Genomic DNA, 24382 nt, shown 5'->3' on the forward strand with positions numbered 1-24382 from the left:
TGTTTGTCTATGTAAATAATAATATACGTCAATGACTTCGGTATTGAAAGCGGGCAAACAAACGTTAGTTTTCCGAGAAAGATATATCATAAATATGTATGTGAATATTACTCATTTCCCACTCTTAAAAATAATGTAAATAATACATACTACAATCGACACCAGCCTCTTGTAAATTGCTACATGTATTCGCTCCCCAAATTCCCCGAATGCAGGCATTAACATCTAATTCAGTTCCCGAACATGAAATCATACTTAAATGCGATGATAGGCTACTTGGACCAAAATATGATGATTTCAATGCTTTAGGCATGGTGAATCTGTGCGATTAAAATACAAGAGTTGAATAGTGTAGTGAATATGAGTTAAATATCATGCAAACAAATATGTTAATAAGTTGAAACTGAAATTTGTCAGTTCTTGATTAAACAAATCATAAGAAAGGAGGTGGAACTTGGTACCGTTCATTATTTTTAACTAACTAGTCAAGTAATTAGGAAATGGAACATAAAAAGCAGAGTTCATTATTTAAAAAAAATCTAAAGTAAATCTTTCAATGTTCAATTCTCAGCAGTAAAATAATCCTCTGTCACATCGTATGGCGTTTGCATTATTACTTCGTTAGGCTCGTGTATGTTCATAATATACGGATTTTATTTACAATTTACAAGGTTGCTTTCCCTAATATTTCCTAGGTCTTGAATCAGCATAAGTAGAATAGTCGTATGATCCTAAATTAATTCTTTCCCGGATTCTGTCTTTAAGTATTAGTGTGTATTTGCATAAATGGTGGTTCGTGCATTGCGTACCATGTTGGTGCAACAGGTCTCACTTTTTACATTCATGTAATGCCACCATTTTGATTTGAAACTTCTGAATTGACTTACGAGATTTAAACCTCCATCAACGACGGTTGACTCAAAACACCCGACAGAGACTTTTCAAGTAAAACAACTACTCCTGTTACAGCGTAGAACCTAACAGGGACGCTACTGTCATTTGATATAAGAAAGCCCTGTATACTACTATAGTACGTAAATATATAACTGATCTGTATCGATGTATGACCTGTATTACCTTCTGTTTTATTCTCTTAAAACTTATATATATATCGCCGGTTCAATTGAAACATTGATGATTTGAGATATTTAATCAAGCTTTTTTAAGGAACAGACTTTATCAATTATTTTATTATAAATAATTTATATTCCTTGTTCCCTTAATATTATCTTGATGACTTCTTTTTTTTTCGAAACAACTTAAAAGAAGATATCTATAATACATGTAATATTTATCCCTGCAATATCGCTACTTTCAGTTCGGTACCTTTGTTTTAACAATGTATTATTATAATTAATGTACTTACGCCTCCGTAAATCCAATCATCCGGCATATGACAGATGCTTCATTCAGTCCGAATGATGAGTCACAAATAGTGCCCCATTGTCCTTTTCTTTTGACCTCAACACGCCCCTCCCACGGTCCAGCTCCATTCACAAGTCGCACCTTTGTTTCAGCTACGATTAAATTGTGCATGAAAGATGATTTATTGTTTTTTTACACATTCTTTTAAACAAGTTCTTATGAGCCGGAAACGATTACCTCACTTAAACTATGCACGAAATATTAATACTACAAGACATTGACGACCATCTTTAACACTTAGTAAGAATGTTACCAAGTGGGATCCAGATCTACTTAGAGTATAGTATTTATTAAAACGCAAATAGTTGTTAGCAATTGTTAATAAATATTCTGATTTACTGTATATGCTGTGTTTATGCACGTTCCGAAGATAATAAGAATAGATTAAAACATTTAACCAACTCTCAATTGATATATCAACATTTTGTCTTTTTTGTAGTATATCTCTAATCGTTTTCATAATTAATACTTTAAACGCAAAACTGGTAAACAAAATGTCGATTCAACGGCATTAACTAATCAAATGAGTCTATGTCCGACCTAGGCTATGTTGACTTATTTGTAAAAATTAATTAGCTGTGCATTTATGCTGCTTGGTGATATTTTATTTAATACGGTTTTTGCCATTGATAACGGATTGCTGCTTACAATATAGCTATGTAATAAAAAAATTCAATTGGTGAAGAGGAAGTTATATCTTCGAGAATTTAACGAATGTCATATAGAGATTGTTAACCGTTATTGAAGATCTGTTTCACAGATTACGACGGCCTCATTTCCTGGTATTTCACCTACCTAATAAGACTTAATACCAGGTGTGTATTTACATAAGCAACATGACGGGTGCCACATGTGGAGTTGGATCTTCAATCCCTTACGGAGCACATGAGATAATTCCAAGTTCATGTATCTCAGTCTTTTCTTTCTATTTTTTGTTTTGATAACTGTTGTTTGTCTTTTGGTCGTGTTTCGTAACATTGCCAGTTTGTTTTCTACTTTTGCCTTGGATCAATATGAGATCATTACCCAGTTTTTGGTGGGGTTCGCGTTGCTCAGTCTTTAGTTTTCTATGTTTTGTTTTTTAGTTTATTGGTTTTTGTCCTTTCTAGCCCCGGCGTTGTCTGTTTATTTTCAATATATGAATTTGAGTGTCCCGCTTGGTTTTTTTTTGCCCCTCTTTTTCGAATAGTGTGAAAAAACTCTATAAACTAAAAAATAAGAAACAGTGTCAACAAGCATCAAACTAAAATCATAAATCGAAAGACATTAGCGCATTTCCGACTACAGACTAAAAAAATAAGGAAAATCATTCTAGGTGAGTATGTTTCATGCTAGTGCGAGTAGTTGTATACTTGTGGTAAAACTATTACAAGACAAAACATATTCAACATTTGTTAATATACATTTTCTGTCCGGGAAAAAATAAAATTCGTTTATTTTTAAAAAAGATTTTTTTACGCTAATTCAATCATAGGAATACTGTTGATATAAAGTATAATAATTACGTATTTAAAGAATACTCTGAAACATTAGTAAGAAACATCAAAAGGAAAGTAAAAATTCCTGTTCACGCTAAAGATAAAGATACAGATTTAATTTCAGTGTAATTTCTAAAAAAGAAACCCGAATATTTATTAGTTCTTTGCTACCATGTGTAGTTGTATGCATATTTTAAAGCGGAAAATGTGTAGAATGTCAGAATCAAAATCCTCAATTTATGGGTTCAAAAGAGTTTTAGCTCGCTATAAAACCAAACTGCCTGTACAAAGTCAGGAATATGACACTTGTTATCCATTCGTTTGATGTGCTTTGCCTTTTACCTTTTGCTCTGGGACTTTCCGTTTAGAAGTTTCCACGGAGTTCAATATTCTTATTTTGTTTTAACTTTTTACATATCATTTTATTTTTAATGAACAAACACATTGACTTTCTTTTTTTCCCCATTTATATTGTTCTGAAAAGTAATGAATTATCACAAAAACAGTGAAAACGGTATCGAAAAACGATCAATAACTAAACAACGAAATATAGTTCATGCAAAATAAATTATATCTAGCAAATCATTTTAATGAACTATTTTTTTCAAAGTTTTGTATAGCTTATACATGGAAACCCAAGATTTGTGTGATTAAATTTTAAAGACTGAGTGTTAAGAAATCCCACCGCTGAAAAACGGGAAACAATATATGAGCTTCAACTCAGATAGGTTTCCTATGTATTTACCACATGATACTGCAACATTCTCGTATTCATTACATGAGTCTCTTGTCCAATTCAGATGACACGATGATATGTCTTTTTCAAATCCGCTGCATATTAGGTTGTCAATCCATGGCATATATTCTGATGTTCCAAATCTATTTCCTGTATAATATTTGGCTCCACTGCAAAAGCAATGATAAATTTATGTTTTTAACGATTCATTTTTGTCACCTTTATTTAACTTCAAACAAAACCATTGTGAAAATCTGCACAATGAAGAAGAAATAATTAACTTAGTTTGAAAGATTTTACCTTTATAAATATATATGTATCTATCAAATAATTATTTCGGTGACTGCATCTATTTTTGGATCCTTTACGGTAGATAATATAGCTAATCTGCAATCAATTCCATCTTCATGCCTATAAAACCTCCAGAGTTTAAATAATGTGTTTTGAACACACTGATAAACCTTAAAATTTATATGCTCTAAAATAGCTCTAAAAGTAAGAGGAAGGGGAAATGAAACAGAACGACAAAAGAATTCAAATATTAAGAGTGTTTTTTCAAACATGTGAAATACTAAATTCTTTTAAGAACATTTTTAATTGATAAATATAAGGAGATTGTGTACATTTCCAACAAAACAAATATCCGCCAAGGACAAAATCACAAGTAGGTGATAAATAAATTATATATTGATGTATAGCATGCAACGATGAGTACAAATTCTCACCATCGTTTTTAGATTATTTTCGCTTTAAACACCTCAAAATAATGCTTTCTATGTTTTCATTTGAAGAAACGTTACAATTGATCTTTTCTACTTTAACAGTAAATAACTTATTATAATTCTTACTCAGGTGGAAATCCTAACATGCGACAGATCACTCTTGCATCTCTCTCGTCAAATGAATGACGGCAAATAGACCCCCATTTTCCCTTACGGGAGACTTCAACTCTGCCTACTGACGGCGATAAATCATAAATAAGACGCAATTCTGTTCTCGCTGCCAACAAAAAAATACACATGTGTATCTATAAAAAACTTCAAACTGATTTTTGTTTTATTTGTTTGTTGCCTACAAAACTTAAAAAAACACACATCGAACTAATACTCTTGAAAGATGGCTCATATGCAATTTAAAAATGTATGATTGTAATGCAGACTACGTGTTCATAGAAAATTACGAACGAACAGCTTTTGTAACCTTAAGAATTGAAAAAAAATATTCGTTCAATCCGAAACAGACAACACAAAAGTGAAAAACTCAGAATGTTAAATAATATGTTAGTCTCTTTGGTATCATTTTTTTCTTTGATTGCTGGCTTCTTGTGATAAACACCACAATATATTCTATTTAGCAATTGGTTTAGATGTTTGTAACCTCGGGTTATCTTCATCATTTTATATCTATAACGGATACGCTTTAAGTTATATCTGCACTGTACCAATGTTCTGTTTAACTTTCAATTATTTCTTTCGTCCAATTAATCGATCATTCCTGACATTGTTTCAGATAAAGGCGTCATAGCAAGAAATTTGAAAACTGGACCTAGTGACAAACTGGACAAACTGTATAAGTTAACTCATCATACAATTGTAATTTTGACAAAAGTAGGAATATTTAAGGTAATAATCATTATCTAGTGGAGTAGTTTTTTTTTGGTCAATCCAGCCAAAACTATTGTTGATACTAATCAACATTTATAGTATGTACCTCTGATTTGCAATTAATTGTCAAATAACCTGTCTTGGTATATTTCCCGTTACCGTACTTATCCCTGAAATATATACACAATTAAAGGACACTTACGGCATCGTACAGCAACATACTCGTTATTTGGGCAATGGCGTTGAAAAGTGACATTACACAGAGCTACATCCAGCTCCCCACCTGTGCACTGAACCTGGTATGCATGTGACGTAATGTTATATTCTCCAAATTCGTTTAATTCCATCACAGTTGGATCAACTTCGCTAGTACATTAATAAACAAAATCAGTTTCTCATAAATTTGCAAAATGAAATCATGCGGATGTCATATGTAGAGCATGATCTAACTACCCTGTCAGAGAACCTTAGATATTCCTGGTTCAATAGTGTTTGTTTTTCCTAGTGCTTAGTATTTAGAATATTTTTTTTAGACCGTTGTTTTTTTGCAATGGATTTCTTGGTTTTAGTTTAAATTATTCATTTTGTTTGTCCTTCAAGTATTTACGCCTCATTTTGTAATGAATAATGCACACTTCAAGTTCGAGACAAATGAAATAAATCATATGCTTGTATACTGTTCATATTGTGGAATTGCACAAGTTCGTGTGTTTCTTGGACTGTTTATGTCTTTACACTAAAACCGTTGTGTATAGTGCACATTGATATTTTAGTCAGGGAGAGCATGATTTATTGATTAGTTGTAATTGGCTTTGAACTGCCTTTCAGTAACTATGAATACTATATATCAGTGATTTGTGTCTATTTTATTTTAATTGTTTTTGAGCGTCGTACCAATCTTTTAAGTTGAGTAAATTGCAACTAATATTTTTTGTTCGTTCTTATGTTGTACTATTTCACCACTGTCCCAGATAAGGGGGATGGTTGAGCTCCGAAAAAATATAACGCTTTCCAAATTCGTTATGTTTCAGTCCAAAGTCAGAATTCTGTAGTTCATAAGTTGTCGATGGTTCATGTCTGTCATTTTTGTTTTGTTATAAATTAGGCCGTTAATATTCTCGTTTGAATATTTTCACATTGTGTCATGTCAAAACCTTTTATAGCCAACAATACGGCATGACTTTTTTCATTGTTGAAGGCCAAAGAGTGGCCTATAAATGCTTCTATCAACTTTTGTGAACTCTGGTGAATATATATTTCATTAGAAATCATACGTCATTTCCTTATTTTTTTATATTAGAATTAAAATCTAGGGTAAGGGCGTTCACCTTTGCAGACAAGAATAGAATTCAAATATATCTGACCAGATTTGTTCTTAGCGCTTTTGTTTTAGAGATATAAGCCAAAAACTGCCTCCCCAATGTTTTATTTTCAGTCATGGCGACCATATTGTTTGATGAGCGGGGTCGTTGGGTACATTTTTTTTTTAAACTAGATACACTAAGAATGATTTTTTTTATTGTTTTTTTTTGGCCTATCAGTTTTCAGAGAAGCAGATTTTTGTAAAAGTTAACGGACGACCACGACGGATGACGGACACCAAGTGATGAGAAAAGCTTAGCCATTTTGACTCAGGTGAGCTAAAAAGCTGCAGCAAAACTGTAGATATCTGTGTTTTCTGGCTTTGTTAAATCAGACTTCTTGTGGCTATAATTTGTCCTTTTCTCTCTCTCTCTCTTATAGATACTTTTCCACAGATTCACTTGAAGGTTAATTATTAGCTTTTGTAAGTTCTTTTGTCCTATACAATAAATAAAATAGCGTTTGTTCGCTGTGGAAATTATTCACTGGGACCTTTAAATTTCTTCTAAAAGAAATCCATTACTCACTGATTTTGCATTCATCAGTTAACGAAACAGTAAGTAGCACGACAATTTCACTTCTTTGCTCTTATGTTTTATCTTTTCAGATTCTATAAGTAATATGGGTCCGCACAAACTTTGCTAGATAAACTTACTATAAAACCAATATAGTTTACCTCGCAGGATACCCAAAATGCAGACAAACAACCTTTGCTGTGCTCATTGTAAAATCTTTTTTACATACTGGAAACCAGTCAGTGTCATTTGTTATTTCTATTTCTCCTTCAAAATCGCCTTTTCCTCCATTGATTGTAACCTTAATATCTGCTCCTAAATTACAAAAATAATTTTTGGTGTTTTAATAATTATAGATTAAATCGTAACGAACAATAGACGTTAGACTTGAAAATAAAATTTCATGAAAAACGGTAAGTATATTTTATAAAGTAATTGCAAAAGAAATATTTATGTGATATATGAAAGTCCTATAAATTTAGAGATACGCTAAATGAATGAAACATCATTTGATAAAAAACAAGAATGTGTCCATAGTACACGAATGCCCCACTCGCACTATCATTTTCTATGTTCAGTGGACCGTGAAATTGGGGTCAAAATTTTAATTTGGAATTAAAATTAGAAAGATCATATCATAAGGGAACATGTGTACTAAGTGTCAAGTTGATGTAACTTTAACTTCATCAAAAACTACCTTGACCAAAACTTTAACCTGAACTTCACACTATTATTTTCTATGTTCAGTGGACCATGAAATTGGCGGTCAAAACTATAATTTGGCATGTAAATTAGAAAGATCATATCATAGGGAACATGTGTACTAAGTTTCAAGCTGATTGGACTTCAACTTCTTCAAAAACTACCTTGACCAAAAACTTTAACCTGAAGCGGACGGACGAACGAACGGAGGCACAGACGGACGGACGAACGGAGGCACAGACCAGAAAACATAATGCCCCTCTACTATCGTAGGGGGGGGGCATAAAAACTTCAGAATTTAATTGAGATTATATAGTTAGTACCGCATGTTAAAGCAACGTCCTCTGTATGATTACATTGACCAACTTGTCCCCATCCTCTGAATTTGCACAAAGCTATATCAACCTCTTTTCCAGTACACATTAAGTTTTCCATCCAGATTGGTCCAAATCCTGATTTGAAGTTTGATATCGGTAAAACCGTAGGTATACTGGAACAAAAGTAAAGTTAAATATAAATCAATTGCTTTAAAAAAGCAATTTTAGGGGGTCTTTCCCCCTGTAAAATTAATTGAATTGGGGGGGGGGTGTTTGTTTGTTTGTTTGTTTGTTTGTTTGTTTCTGTATGGGGTCTATATTATTGTTACCGGAGAAGTTTCATGTTTAGTTTGGAAAGTTTTTCTTTTATTTTAGGTACAGCGCGCGCGCCACATCACGTGACACGGGTTTATAATAACGAAAAGATAGTCTTTTTATTTCTTTTTAGGTGGGGACGTTAAACAGACAACATCTATAGAGATGGAATGTACACAATGTAATTTCTTTTGTCATTGTAGGAAATTGACATTTTGATGACAGTTCACAAGTAGTGCATGTTTTGGATTTAATTGATCCGGTGTAACTTTAAAACACATTTATTGATTATTTTCTGATAATGTACATTTTTCAGCACCTGTTTGTAACACAGATTAGTATTTCAAACTCGGAGCGGACATTTTATTGTAGGTTTTTACTGAGATTTACGGACCTAGCAAGCTATTTTTACGGCATTGCCATTTCTTTTCTCTAGGAAAAGCTTTGAGAGATATCTGCACCAAGTTTTTTTATAAACGTTTAGTACATGTATGCCCTGCTGACTGCAAATTTTGAGGTCGATTGTACTTGTAGTTTCAGAGAACATGTGGATTTTTTTTCAGAAGTGACGTAAGAACAATATTAAATTTCAATTTTTCTTGAATAATTGAGAGTTTGTTCCTTCAATAAACTGTCATGATTAAACAGTCATACAGATTGATTGATTGATTGATTGATTGATTGATACGTTGGTTAGTTGGTTGGTTGGTTGGTTGGTTGGTTAAACACGTTGGATAGGGTCAATTGAAACACGGAAAAAGAAACAAAGAAGATCTTGGACCCTATATTAAACACATGAGACGGAAACATGATTGATTGATCATGATTGATTGATTGGTTGATTGATTGATTGATTAGTTGGTTGGTTGGTTGGTTGGTTGGTTGGTTAAACACGTTGGATAGGGTCAACACGGAAAAAGAAACAGAAGATCTTGGACCCTATATTAAACACATGAGACGGAAACATGATTGGTTGATCATGATCATGATTGATTGATTGATTGATTGATTGATTGGTTGGTTGGTTGGTTGGTTGAACCCTATAAGAAACACATGAGACGGAAACATGATTGATTGATCATGATCATGATTGATTGATTGGTTGATTGATTGATTGATTAGTTGGTTGGTTGGTTGGTTGGTTGGTTGGTTGGTTGGTTGGTTAAACACGTTGGATAGGGTCAATTGAAACACGGAAAAAGAAACAGAAGATCTTGGACCCTATATTAAACACATGAGACGGAAACATGATTGATTGATCATGATCATGATTGATTGATTGATTGATTGATTGATTGATTGATTGATTGATTGATTGATTGATTGATTGATTGATTGATCGATTGATTAGTTGGTTGGTTGGTTGGTTGGTTGGTTAAACACATTGGATAGGGTCAATTGAAACACGGAAAAAGACACAAAGAAGATCTTGGACCCTATATTAAACACATGAGACGGAAACATGATTGGTTGATCATGATCATGATTGATTGATTGATTGATTGATTGATTGATTGATTGGTTGGTTGGTTGGTTGGTTGGTTGAACCCTATAAGAAACACATGAGACGGAAACATGATTGATTGATTGATCAAGATCATTATTGGTTGATTGATCATGATCATGATTGATTGATTGATTGATTGATTGATTGATTGATTGATTGATTGATTGGTTGGTTGGTTGGTTGGTTGGTATGTTGGTTGGTTGGTTGAAATTCAAACACACATAAAACTGTTTAAATAGTGCCAAAACCACATAATTTGATGACCTTGACCTTTGACCTTGTAACCTTCGTCAAGGTCATTGCTCCACAAGGTCATTGCAAAAGACCCTATGGGTCAAGGACCTTTTGTTTAAGAGTTTTGCCTAAAAATGGCCTTTTAAAAACCATCGATGGGAGTTATGTCCCTTACATGATGGTAAAATCAATATAGTCATAATGTAAAAAAAGTTTGCCCTTGAAGTACCAAGCATTTTTCACTGCTTAATTCTTTTGTATCTATAACCGTTCAAGAGTTATAGGGAAATCAAAGACATATGAAAATCTAAAATATGAACTTGACCTTTGACCTTGACCTAATTTTCTAAGTTAGGAATCAGGGGACTCAAATAAAAACATTCCAGGGTTATACGGTTAACGGTTTATGAGTTAAAAAAACATACCGACAAATTTATTCCGAAAAGATAGATAACTCCTATAAAAATTTTTCGAATCGCTTCGATCCAAATACGCCAAAAATTACTGAGGATGTAACGAACAATTATGTAAAATAAATTTGTCATAATCTTTAACGGTTGCGAAGGAGATGCCATAACAAGGAAAACAGTGTTTGGGGAGATAACTCCTACAAAGAAAAGTATTCGTTTACGCAGGGTAAATTTCAAAAGCGCATAAACTGTTCGATATCATATACAAAATATCTAAGCGACATATTGCGAAACAAATGTTTATCGCAAGAACAAAATTAGGCGGAAGAAAAAAAAAAATAATCAGAAGAAAAACAATAGGTCTTTCCACAGAAAAGTGGAAAGACCTAATTATTGATTACAACAATTCCCCTATTTATTATTTTGCTTACCCATCCAGTTCAGAGAGTAAAAGAAGAGTCCGTTTTTTTCCCATCCCAATCAACTGGAATCTTAAATCAATTTACATGACGTTAAGGATGAAATGTAGCACTGTACAGCATATCAAGGTTTTATTGAAGTTGGCTGTTAAAATGATGACGGAAATCATTTATATTTCAGGAAAAGTATGTATCTTCCTCGTGCATTTTTCTGATTTACCGACAACTTTGTGCTGTACATGTGTTATGTTATAGAAGATGTTCTGTTAATAACCCATATTTCAATTACATTTCATATATTTCAGTGAACGTGCGATGTAGTGTATCTGCTGTACACATTGTCATTTTATCATCAAATACAATACAAGTGCAAATTTGATTAAGATAGGGAAGACAGATAGAATATAATAGATATTAAACAGGTGAAAGATCTGAAATTTCATAATCCATTATCACGTTTAAAAACCCCAAATTCACAACTTAGTGATCATACTTTTTTGGCAAAACATTTATATCAGGAGTTTTAATGAAATTGGTGATCTTTTTATCCAGATTAATGAATTCTTTATTGAGTTTCATTTAAGTTGGTTAATATCTAATCAAAAACCTGATTCTAACTGTAGATAATGAACACTATAACAGAACATACGAATAAACAATGGATTTACACATTATTGTCAATATAATTGAATTTCATCATGAAATGTTGTGTGACTGTCATGCAAGTGAGAAGTTCAGCTAGCTATAAAACAGGTTTAATCCACCAACTTTTAAATTCTGACATGTACCAAGTCAGGAATATGACAGTTGTTTCCACTCGATTTATGTGTTTGAGCTTTTGATTTTGCCATTGCATTTGGCACTTTCCGTTTTGAATTTTCATTAGAGTTCGGTATTTTACTTATTTCACTTTTAGTTTGTGTTTTATAATGTAAACACAAAATACCTCTCCTTGTATCCTAAAGCTTTACAAATAACCGTAGCACCATTTACATTGAATCCATGTTTACAAATTGTTCCCCAATTTCCATCATGGTAAACCTCTACTAAGCCTTCGAATGGACCATCTCCACCGGTTAATCGTATATTGGTTGCTGATATAACACGAAAAGGAGAAGGTATGAAAAACTAATAAAGATCTACAAGGTTATCCGTCAGATTTTCATAAAATATACATCTTTTCGACATCAGTATTTATGTTGTGGAGTTTTGTCTTACATATTGGCACAAGGGTTACAATATTGCATAAGATTTATTCGGACGTATAGCATCCGTAACGCATCCGATAGCAGAGTGTTGGGCAGAAGTTTTATGTCAAAATAAGTACTTTAACCAACGGTTAAGTTACATTTTTGCTACGGCATAATGAACAGTTAATGAATTTCCAAAGTCTGACATACCATTAAATAAAAATGAGTTATTAAGTACGTCCTGCACTATTTTCGGTATTTTCTTTCAAGAAACGCTGTAATCAAAATAATTGACATTAACAGGTTCAGTATATTTTCACAACCTTGCAAGCGTTCTATAGAAATAATAATTATAAGCATTCGAGCCTGATTAGCTAAGAGTCCAGAGATGGGGTAATTGAAAATGTAATGGTAATTAAGTGTAATGCATTACAATTTTCCATGTAATTGAATGTAATGTGTAATTGAGCATTTTTTTCATTACATGTAATGGTAATTTAATTAATTACATTGAAAAAAGCATGTAATGCTCAATTACTTTTGAATTACATTTCAATTACATGTACTTTTATTGTGTTAAAGATAAGGATTTCAATGTGTTTAATAACATAAATTGTTAAATTATATTTATTTTTAAAATATTGATATCACATACTTCTTTAATATATGAAGTCTATAATTTATTCTGAAGTTTTTATATTATTCATTTGACCTACAGAATTTTTTTTCTGAATAGTCTTATAATTAAAAAAAAATGTGAGGATATTTATATTTGTGTTGTTCAGTTTTATAGAAAGATCTTTGTTAACTAAATAGATTGATAAGTTATAATTAACCACCTTGTTAAACAAAACCAAAAAAAAATGTGTCACAGTGAATTTTTTTTCTTATACAGGTAATTAAAATTCAAAATCACTGCACACAATCATATTGTCAAATTAGTATACACAAAAGGATTATAGAAATAAAAATTAATAGCGGTAAAAACAAACAGCAATTAACCAGATTAAAATGTCAAGGGACAATGCCACTTTTACATGTATTTTTATCTAATTAGTGAAATTCATGTATTGCTAATACTTAGAAATTATATCATGTACATTGTTTGTACTAAAAAATATTTTCAATATTTTGATATGCACACTATTTAATATTTTTAAAGTAAAAAAAAACAAACTTGTAATTTATTTATAATTTCTTTATTTATATTATGTTTTATTTAAATGATTTTATTTCTGGGATGTCAAAATACCCCTTAATGTATTGGCAAGTAATTATGAACAAATTCCCTCTCCTATCAACACATCTTCTAATCATGGAACTTCCATGTTCTGATCAAGCAATATCTGCCACATAAGCTCCTGTCGAAATCTTTAGAATTGCTGTCAAAGTGTTCAGACCAGAGATATGCAGACTAAATGACAAAACATTAAAATTACTAATGATTATCAAATGCAACGCTTAAACTATGCTTATCGGTACGTCATGCATATTTTACACATGGATTCTATATACATGTACAATGTATAATATTGTTAAAATAATATTATGATAAAATGTAATGTGTAATTTAATTAATTACTTTAGTAAAGTAATTGTAATTTAATTAATTACATTTCAAAAACTGTGTAATTAGTGTAATTGATCATTTTTGCAATGTAATGTGTAATTTAATTAATTACATTCCAATGTAATTGACCCCAAGTCTGTAAGAGTCGACATATATTTAATAAATTCAGCTATGCATTGTGATGACAGATATATGTGTCTGGAATGTGTTTGATAGCATCTGAAGATAACAATTACAGAAAAAAACAGTTTAAATTATATTTCGAATAAACGCAGAGGTGTAAAATACTAAGGTACTAATATTTTTGTATTCGTTAAACCCTTGATATCACTTGTAAGAATTGATTGTATTAAATATGTTAAAAGAAAAGTGATCTAACCATGTTAACGTAATAGAAAAAGCAAACAAACTTACAACAATCAATAGCAACGTCCTCGGAATGTACACATCCACTAATTCCCCATCCCTTGTAATTACAGTCTGTTATGTCATGTTCTTTTCCTTTACATTCTACATCCTTCAGGAAAATATCTCCACTCCCACTCCCAAATTCAGGTGCGGACAGAATATTTGGGTGCCTGAAATATAAGCGTTTTATCAGAAGTAACCAGAGATCACAACGATATTTTAATTATGCCTTACTGTTCGTTTGTTAAGAAACATACAGTACAAACAAACATATTAATTTTGAGTGATCATATCAGGAGAATCAAACACACAGAACGGACAAATAAGCAACTAAAGCAACTAAAGTAAACCTTTCAATTAGTCATTACACATTATCTTGCAATGCGTTATATCCGCAGCCTTTTATGTGAAAAACAGTTATTGCTGGAACGGGTCGTCATAGGTTATATGGATTTTATATACGTAGAAAATATTTGCAAAAAATGAGAATGAAAATGAAGAACGTGTCAAATAGACAACAACACGATCAAAGAGCAGTAGGAATCCGTACAAAAGTATAGGACATTGAAAATGTTGACATTTCTACGAGTATGGAAACTTGTCTCTAAAATACAAATGATAATACTTATTAGCTTCATGTTTAACTTTTGTGCTCAGTCTTTGGTTTTCTATATCGTGTTTTGTGTGCTGTTGTTTGTCTGTTTTTTTTTTCTTTTTTAGCTATGGTTTTGTTAGTTTATTTTCGACTTATGAGTTTAAATGTCCCATCGGTATCTTTCGCCTCTCTTTAAGAAATGCGTTTTATTTATGACTTCAGTAAACAAAGAAACGAGATTTAGACTGTTTGATAATTAGTCTGATTCGTATGTTTCGGGAAAAATTTTAATCTGTATCACACAATTAAATAATAATTATTTTAAATGGACTCGGAGAGGAAGGACACGACGGCATATGCATTATATTATCTCCATTAATTCGAGATGAGTGTTTAATTGTTTCATATCTTCTAACATCTTCTGCTGAAACACCATTTACGACTTCTTTTAATTGAACTTAACCATAATATTCGACTTCTTTCATAGGAAACCCCTTCCTCATATTTAGTAAATAATCCGGTGTACCAAACCTCTTTTTGGTGTTGTAAACAAAGTTCCGAGAGGAATGCTACCGGAAAGAAGTCATGCACTCATGTGTGAGGCTGGAAAAAACCCAACGATTTTGGATTCATTATCACATATGTATTGAGTTTTATTCTGTTACCTCATTCCTCAATTCATATAGTTCGTTGGATTATATTCTTAATTTGTTTATGTGTTCCTGACCTAGGATTATTATTCATCTTTAAACCGTATAAGAACTTCAAAATATCGTTATCGTCGTTACCTCTTCCTTTTTCTTACACGTATTGCGAGTTGAACTGCAAGGTCATAACAGAACTGGAGAACATTTAAGGACAAAAGTCATCTTGAACACAATTTGTGGCTAACCGCAGAGTGAGTTACATTAACTTTGTAGTTGGTGCATTCAATCAGTTCATCACATAATTGAACTCTTTATCCTTGATATACTGGAAATTTTACCTATATAATTGCAGCTTATTCCGCGTTCAATGGACTGTGCTATTATCTATATTTATCATTTCATACATTATAACAATTAATTCAACACATTGTAAAATGGTATTTCGTTTTGCATTTTCAGCTTGTTCACATTGTTAGATTGAATCTTGATAAAAGCATCAGTACTTGGAAGTCATTTCTGCTTGAGCCCAATCGTCGGTTATACGTAATGGTCAGGCCATTACAAGTTTTGTTTTTATCGATTTTTGTTTTTGAATGTTATATTGACTTTTATTGAATTTCGTTTTTATTGATGTTTGTACTGTAAGTAAGAACTGTGCCAAATGCTTTTTTTCAAACATACTTAGTTCAGATATGTCAGTTCAGACGTTATAGGGTAATTTAGTTATTTCGATGCTTGAATAAGGCACAAAAACTGCGATATTAGTCATTTAGATTGCCGGAAACACCACATACAGAGACGCGTATCAGATATCTGAATGCAAGTTCTTATCATTGCAATACTAACATTATCGCATTCTTCGCATTAAATAATCATGATAATTTCTTAATTTACAGTATACAATACATTTTGAGGGGAAAAAAGACATACGAATTATTAAACCCAAGCATCGTGCAAATGACTGCAGCATCATCTATATCAAATCCGTCATTACAAATTGTTCCCCAGTTGCCTTTGTGAAACAATTCTACTCGTCCTTTAGATTCGTCTTTGCCACCAACCAGTCTCACCATAGTACCTGAACAATGAAGTAAGCTTATTAATTTATTACATTTTGAATATTAAGAAACATGATCTTATAGTTAGATCATAGTTTTTCTATATTCCTTTTTAATTCAATGAAAATCTTTCAATACCCTTATATGAAATAATAATCGCTTGATAAGGAAGGATGGTACAGCTGTTAAATATTGTCAATATTTGATAAAATAACTCATCATAGATACCAGGATCTCATAAAAAGAATAGTATGTTGAAACAGAAAATGCTGTGTGATGCTTTCGGTGTAAAGTCTTATAGAAAATTGTGTATAGTGTGGTTAGAATTGTTAATGTTACAGATAAGAATTGTGTATCGCGACATTTTATACAGTAAACAATGAGATTGGGACACATGAATATACTTTAAATCTTCGTTTTGTATTCCATTTGTTTTAGTTTAACAAATATTGTAATCTATAAGTGTGAGCTTTTCTTTTGAAAATAAGTATACGTAATTGCACGCCTCTGGTGGAATTAGGGATAAAAAAATATTCGTCGTCAGTACCGCGATTTATCTCTACTATATGTCCCGTTTTGATGCAATTGAAAATGAATGATTTATATATTTATGTGAAAAGTATAAAAAAAAAACCAATGCTGCATAACTGAGGAGTATCGACCACTGCGCAACATTTGTCGAAGAACAAGACCAACAGCAAAAAAACAACAACATTACACAGAAACTTAGAGTTGAGCACTCTAACAATTATCTCAGAATAAGTAAAATCTATGTAATCCTAATCTCAGTTCTCAATGTGTAGATAAATAACGATGTGTCTTCTATTCCGTTCGCAATTGTTGGGGAAATCTAAATTAAACACCGTGGTTGAAACTAAAACTACACTGGTATGATACAAATAGAACAAGTCATGTTGTTTTTCTATATCAAATTCCAATTTCGAACGGATAACGAAAATCGTATTCTTTTGTTGTGGTTTTGTATATCATTAGAAGTAGTGTATACTATTTTGAAGTAAATTGTGTCTTCTCAAGTTTCAATTGAAGACTATGATATGATAGAGTATAAGAGTATAAGGTAGGGAAAGAAGGGAAAGTAAGAAAAAAATGATAAAATGTCGGGGCCTTGTATTACCGAGTATACGGTATTGATTTATCTCATTGTTGAAGGCCGCATTGTTTGCATTTAATAATTGCTTACACCCAATTCATTTTGTAAGGTAGCTTGGGTATCTAAATGTTTGACGATAAATCATATTTGTAAACTTCTTAAAAGACTTCTGGGTCAATGTAGTTAAAAATGTCAACATAAAAACTTGATAACACGGACCTGGTTTTTTTCGAAATAATACTTTGAAACTAACGAAATGTTGGGTATTCTATTTTGTTTATATGGGGGAAGCTTAAGTTTTCCTAATTGAGGAAATATTAAACAATAAAATTGGTTAATACTCGACGAGAGAATTGCTTTTCATTAATACTTCTAAACTGTACAAATTAATAGGGGTCACAGGTCTTAATTTCTCTTAGAAAATCACACAACATTTTAAATATACTTTACGACACTTAATTTGTTGATAGTTCAATCTTCAAAGTTTATAATTTAGGTATTTTTTTGTTTATCAAACGATACCAGGTAAACAAAATTTAAATAATTTTTGTTGGGAAAAGTGACCTAATAATAAAACCCTACCTCAAACTGTGGCAGATAATTGTCTCATTTGCAATCATACCACCAGTACATTTGTAGCATAATACTATATACACGAAAGTTTTAAAATTACACTATACAATGCTATAATCTTTTAATTTACACAATGCTAAGGCATAACATTGGGAATGATATGTGCGAAGGTATAGAACAAAATCCGGTCTATTTTATATTGCTGAAATTCATATGCGGATTCTTTCTTTGACCTTATTACAGCCATACAATTCTTAAGATAATATGCAGATGCATATCTTGTTTTATTTTGGGAGTCGTACATGTGAATATTTAACAAATAATGGTACAAGACATTATTTCCTTTGATACTGAAATTCAAGTAAAGCTTATATCATGATTTCTCGTGTAGTTAAAAAAAAGGTTAAGCGATCGAGACAGGAAATTTCAAAAGTGAGTGGTGCCACGTTCATGTGTATGAACCTGTCAAATATAATTGGTTCGTTCGCAATACAACGAATAGTGCCGAAAATGGTTAGGATGAAAAGATGCAGAAAATTATATTTCCTTATTTTAAATACAGACACACAGAAATAAGATTAAAAAAAGACATGCAAACCCGATCCCAATATTAATTCTGAAAATATGGAGTTAAGTCTATAGATTAACTCTCTTTTACTTGCAGTATATTACTATATGTATTTGCCAATAACCATTTTTTGGCAGCAGAAATATCCTTAAAGATAAGTCAGTTTATTTTCTTATCAATCAAGTACGCTTGATCATTTGCTGTTATCAGATAAATGGGTTATACACACTCACGATTTTTGTTACGACATTGTATGGTATAATACGGTTATAGAGTAGTATTTGGGGTGACGTTACTGTAGACATTAAAAATATGAACAACAATAAAAAATATAATTATTTGTGTAACAGTCTTTTATAAATTTTCGGATTAAAATGATAATTTCCGATCCAAATTGATTCACTAGTACAAGAACAGTAGATAAACTAATCGTAGATACCAGGCTTTAAATTGTTAGCACCGGACGTGCGGTTTGTCTTTAAAAGACTTAACACGAAAGACTAATCGGTGGTGTTCCTACCAAAGTTACAAACGCCAAATATTTGTTTTGAAGTTGAAGAGCATTGAGGACCAACAATTCGACAAGGTTAATATATTTGGGTTGACTATCAGCAGAGTCTTCTTTTCTCATTGAAGTATTCTCAGTCAGAATATTGTATTGCATATAATGACAGTATACTTTCCTTGTATGAATGTGACATACCGATTTAGACTTATCACCTGGTGTGTGCTTACATGATCAACATTAGGTGCCCTTGTTGAGCTTACCCTTTAAGAGCACAAACGATCTTACCCAAATTTAATTTAGTTTGTCATCTTCAGTGACATCACATAATTTGACTTATAACCGACATTTTCTACAAGTGGCTTTGGTTAAGCAGGATCTGTTTGTACTTCCGTGGCGGTTGAATTTTACCGCTGATTTTAGTTTGGTCAGTATATTCAGTTTTTATTTTTTTAGTATTGTTGTATAGACTTTTTTGTCTTGTCGCTGTTTTTTTCCGGTTTTCAATGGCGTTGGTAGTTTTTCATTGACTTATAATATATATATATGAATTTTGAATGACCACCGAAAATGAGATAAAATTAATGATGAAATAATTTGCCCTACAAAAAAACAATTGAATACGAACCACATAATACAGAAACATCGTGATCATGAGTACAATCTGAATGTCCCCAACCATACGATTTACAGGTAGCAATGCCACTTTCCGTACCGTTGCAATCTACATTGTCCAACATGACCATTCCATTTGACCGCCCAAAATATGCATTTGGTACTGCATATGGAAACCTTTTGATAAATAATATGAATCAGAAGAAAACGTTTGGAATGGTGTGAGTATATTTTAACGGTAGACAATTACCTTCATGTTTTACAAAATACAAATGCAAAACAAGTGCCCTCGGGTGTAATAATTTTCAAAATATATCAATTTAAGTGCCAGTCTGTCCATGGATCATGGAAGTGACTAAAAACATGAAAATCTTAAACTATGATGAAAACTTAAATCATCTGAATAACAAGTTATAAAAATACTTTTCAGACCATAAAGATTTAGTTGCTATTAAAACAAGACTATTTGAGTTTTCAAAGGAAACAAGAAACAGAGGTCAACACCGTTTGTCTCTATTTCAGTCTTATGAAATCTGCTGTTTATATATTAAAATCTAGTACCTCTCTATTGTAAATTTTCAACTATCAAATATTCTTTACAAACCGAAATATTCGGGTACAATGAGTCTAATGGGACCACACTATACAACGAAAGCAAATGTGGCTTCAAATCAAGTTCAAATAGTTTTTATTACCTGAAAAGCACAAAAAAGGACAAAAGGATTGTCACAAATTTGATCAATTAAAAAAGCCAAATGGTTTTCATATTTTGAGTACAATGTTCAATGGATGAATAAGTTTTTTCCTCTGTAAAGAATGGGGAATAACCACACTCGAGCCTAGGTCTCTCAAAATAAAGTAGCAGGTTATGCCAGTGTTAATTATACTCTTACTCGTTTGACGCATTGATGTTTTGGTTGGAATATATACGAGTTTCGAAAAAGGAAAACACTATATATAAACTTGCTTAATAGTAGCCTTTTAAGCTGCCAATATTATCACAATGTCAAAACAAAAAACACTGAAAGAAGATTACAGATACATTTCACAGATTGAAGACGTTTTAACATATATATAATTTATATCGTACAGATTGATAATAGCAATAAATGACCATAAGAAGATCCAGGAAAAAACTTTTCACAGACAAATCGTAAGACAAAAAAAGGTGAAAATGTGGCAGAGTTTTAGACGACAGTGCGACCTATTGATACAATGTGCAAATTATTCACTTTAAAATAATTTTATCTTATTTATATTAAGTCATTATCAATTACATGCAACTTATTTACTCATACTTCGTTTTCAAACCAAGACTTCTGCATACTACTTCGGCGTCATTCTGGTCGAAATTCCTATCACAAACACTACCCCAAATATTGTTATGATACACTTCTAATCTTCCCAATGTCTTGCGAGTGCCATTAACGAGTCGTACAGGAGTTTTACCTACAAAAAAGGGATGCTTAAGGACGTCACATTTTTGCAAAATGGAATTTGATTTTAAACATATTTTATTCATAAAGATATGGAAAGGATAAAGCAACAGGCACAGCCTATAAAAGCTCTCTCCATATTACATGTACAAAGAATAAATAAAATTGTAACATCGGTATTTTAAATAATATAATACACTCTAGTGGAGAAAGCATGCACAAGCAAATATATATTTTCAGTTTTAATTACTTAATTTAGAGTATTTAAGATAACCTCATCATAGATAGATTATATCTAAGTATTCAGGCAATTAATCAACTATTTTTGCAAGTACCTTGAGGCATGTAAATATCTAGTATAATTCATTAGAAATATATATATATATATATATTTATTAAAACTGACGTGGAAAGGTAACAAACGGCCACCGAAAGCTTCATTTTTTTGAAGCGCAGGTGGTCGTGTGGTCTAGTGGGACGGCTACAGTGCAGGCGCTTTGGTGTCACGATATCTCAGTAGCCTGGGTTCGAATCCCGGCGAGGGAAGAACAAAAAAATTGCGAAAGCAAATTTACAGATCTAACATTGTTGGGTTGATGTTTAGACGAGTTGTATAAACATAATGTACACAGCCATGTATCACCATCACTGTTAGTGATCCGATGGATAAATCTGTTGTAGAGTTGTCACTGGCTCAGACGTACTTACAAATATAATTATTTTCTGTGACTGTATCTTACATTAATTTGTAGGATCCTTCACTATAGATAATTTAGCCGATCTGTAAGAATAACATCTTCATGCCCTATATAATATGTACTGTAATACGACGTTAGATTGAAACTGACATAGAAAGGTAACACCCGGCTACCAAAAACTTCATTTTTATGAAGCCCAGGTGGTTGTGTGGTCTAGCGGGACGGCTACAGTACAGGCGATTTGGTGTCACGATATCTCAGTAGCATGGGTTCGAATCCCGGCGAGGGAAGAACAAAACATTTGCGAAAGCAAATTTACAGATCTAACATAGTTGGGTTGATGTTTAGACGAGTTGTATATACATAATGTACATCGCCATGTATCACCATCACTGCTGTTGTTCCGATGGATAAATCTTAGGAGAGTTGTCACTGGCTCAGACGTACTTATAAATATAATTATTTTCTGTGACTGTATCTTACAATAATTTGTAGGATCCTTTACTATAGATAATTTAGCTGATCTGTAAGAATAACATCTTCATGCCTTATATATCATGTACTGTAGTACGACGCTAGATTAAAACTGACGTAAGGTAACACTAAGCCACAGAAAGCTTCATTTTATGAAGCCCAGGTGGTCGTGTGGTCTAGCGGGACGGCTACAGTGCAGGCGATTCTGTGTCACGATATCTCATTTGCCTGGGTTCGAATCCCGGCGACGGAAGAACAAAACATTTGCGAAAGCAAATTTACAGATCTAACATTGTTGGGTTGATGTTTAGACTAATTATATATATATATATATATATATATATATATATATATATATATATATATATATATATATATATATATAAGGTTTGGAAGAGACGCTAAGCTTATACTTAGTGGGATAAATTAATTAATGTAGATTCATATCTATAATAATCCGTTTCTAAAAAGAAATAAGTTGATATTTTATGTCAACATTATCAACAATTGATGAAATAGAATCAATTAAAATCTGTCATACATCATTGTACGTAGGACAAATAAAAAATGAAATTTTGGTAATCCTCAACAGGATGATTACAGTTTGCACAAATAGTGTTCACTGATAAGAATTGATTTAACAAATGAGATTTTAGGTTGCTATCATTATTTCTGAGTTGACAATGACGTACATTATGTTTCCTTATCCCACAATTGAAGGTGTAAACATTTCATCAGTTCTATAAAACTTGTTCAGTCCATCTCTAAATATACACAAACTTGGGTATTTTTGTACACCCAGAGAAAGACCATTCAACAGTCTTATAGTGGAAGGAATGAAACTATCAAAGTAAGAGGTAGTTCTAGCAAGAAGAGGGTGAAAAGTATTATTTTCATTTCTCAAAGTATAAGAAGTTTGTCTAGGAAAATATGGCTGGACTAACTTATATTTACACCACTGGGTTGATGCCACTGCTGGTGGACGTTTCTTCCGTTATGGTATCACCAGTCCAGTAGTCAGCATTTCGGTGTTGACATGCATATCAATCATATGGTCATTTTTAATAAATTTCCTGTTTACAAAACTTTATATTTTTTGAAAAACTTAGGATTTTCTAATCCAAGGAATAGATTACCTTAGCCGTATTTGGCACAACTTTTTGGAATTTCGGGGTCCTCAATGCTCTTCAACTTCGTACTTGTTTGGCTTTATAACTATTTTGATTTGAACGTCACTGATGATTCTTAGACGAAGCACACGTCTTGCGTATTAAATTATAATCCTGGTACCTTTGATAACTATAATCATATGAATATGCAGGTGTCAATCCTTTTAATATTTTATAAAACAGAATAAGTTTAGGTTTATTCCGTCTATTCTCCAGAGTTTCAAATACTAATTTGATATAAAATTTTAGTCTTGAGGAATTACGCCGTAGTCCAGTAATAATTCTAGCAGCTTCTATTTGAATATTTTTAAGAGGCTTTGTGCTGAGACCAATTTCCCCCAAATAACAGCACCATACTCTAGCATAGGCACAATAAAAGCATAATAAATACGTAAAAGTGAATTCTTGTCTAATAAACTTGTCGAAGGACAGATAAACGAGAGCGTGCTTTTTTATAAATATTATCAGTATGTGTGTTCCATGGAAATGTTTTCCAATTATGAAAGTGATTATTCCTTTTACCAACCTCTTCACCATTCATTCTAAAAAAAAAATACAGTTGGATGCACCCTTTCCATTCTCGTAAATACAATTTTTTTCTTTCAGTTAAATTAAACAGCCCATGATTTTGCCCAATTTGAGATTACATCTAAGTCATCAGTCAAAGAAGCAACTGCAAAAGCATGATGATCGTTTACTATTACAAATAAAGAGGTGTCATCTACAACAAGTCTTTTATCA

General features: G+C 32.1%; 1 protein-coding gene across 1 annotated transcript in view; it reads right to left on the reverse strand.

Annotated features, from left to right (window-relative positions):
* Positions 1 to 4483: 4483 nt before the first annotated feature.
* Positions 4484 to 24382, reverse strand: part of LOC139497384 (scavenger receptor cysteine-rich domain-containing protein DMBT1-like) — a 69269-nt gene continuing 49370 nt past the window's right edge. Inside the window, exons 16-22 of the mRNA XM_071285596.1 lie at positions 16365 to 16512; positions 14199 to 14362; positions 11971 to 12118; positions 8146 to 8312; positions 7282 to 7435; positions 5446 to 5609; positions 4484 to 4638 (exon numbers count right to left, since the gene is read on the reverse strand). Of these exons, the coding sequence (XP_071141697.1) occupies positions 4484 to 4638; positions 5446 to 5609; positions 7282 to 7435; positions 8146 to 8312; positions 11971 to 12118; positions 14199 to 14362; positions 16365 to 16512 (1100 nt within the window). The remainder of the gene's footprint in view (positions 4639 to 5445; positions 5610 to 7281; positions 7436 to 8145; positions 8313 to 11970; positions 12119 to 14198; positions 14363 to 16364; positions 16513 to 24382) is intronic.

This window comes from Mytilus edulis, chromosome 12 (assembly GCF_963676685.1).
Source record: "Mytilus edulis chromosome 12, xbMytEdul2.2, whole genome shotgun sequence".
In the NCBI taxonomy this organism is placed as follows: Eukaryota; Metazoa; Mollusca; class Bivalvia; order Mytilida; family Mytilidae; genus Mytilus; species Mytilus edulis.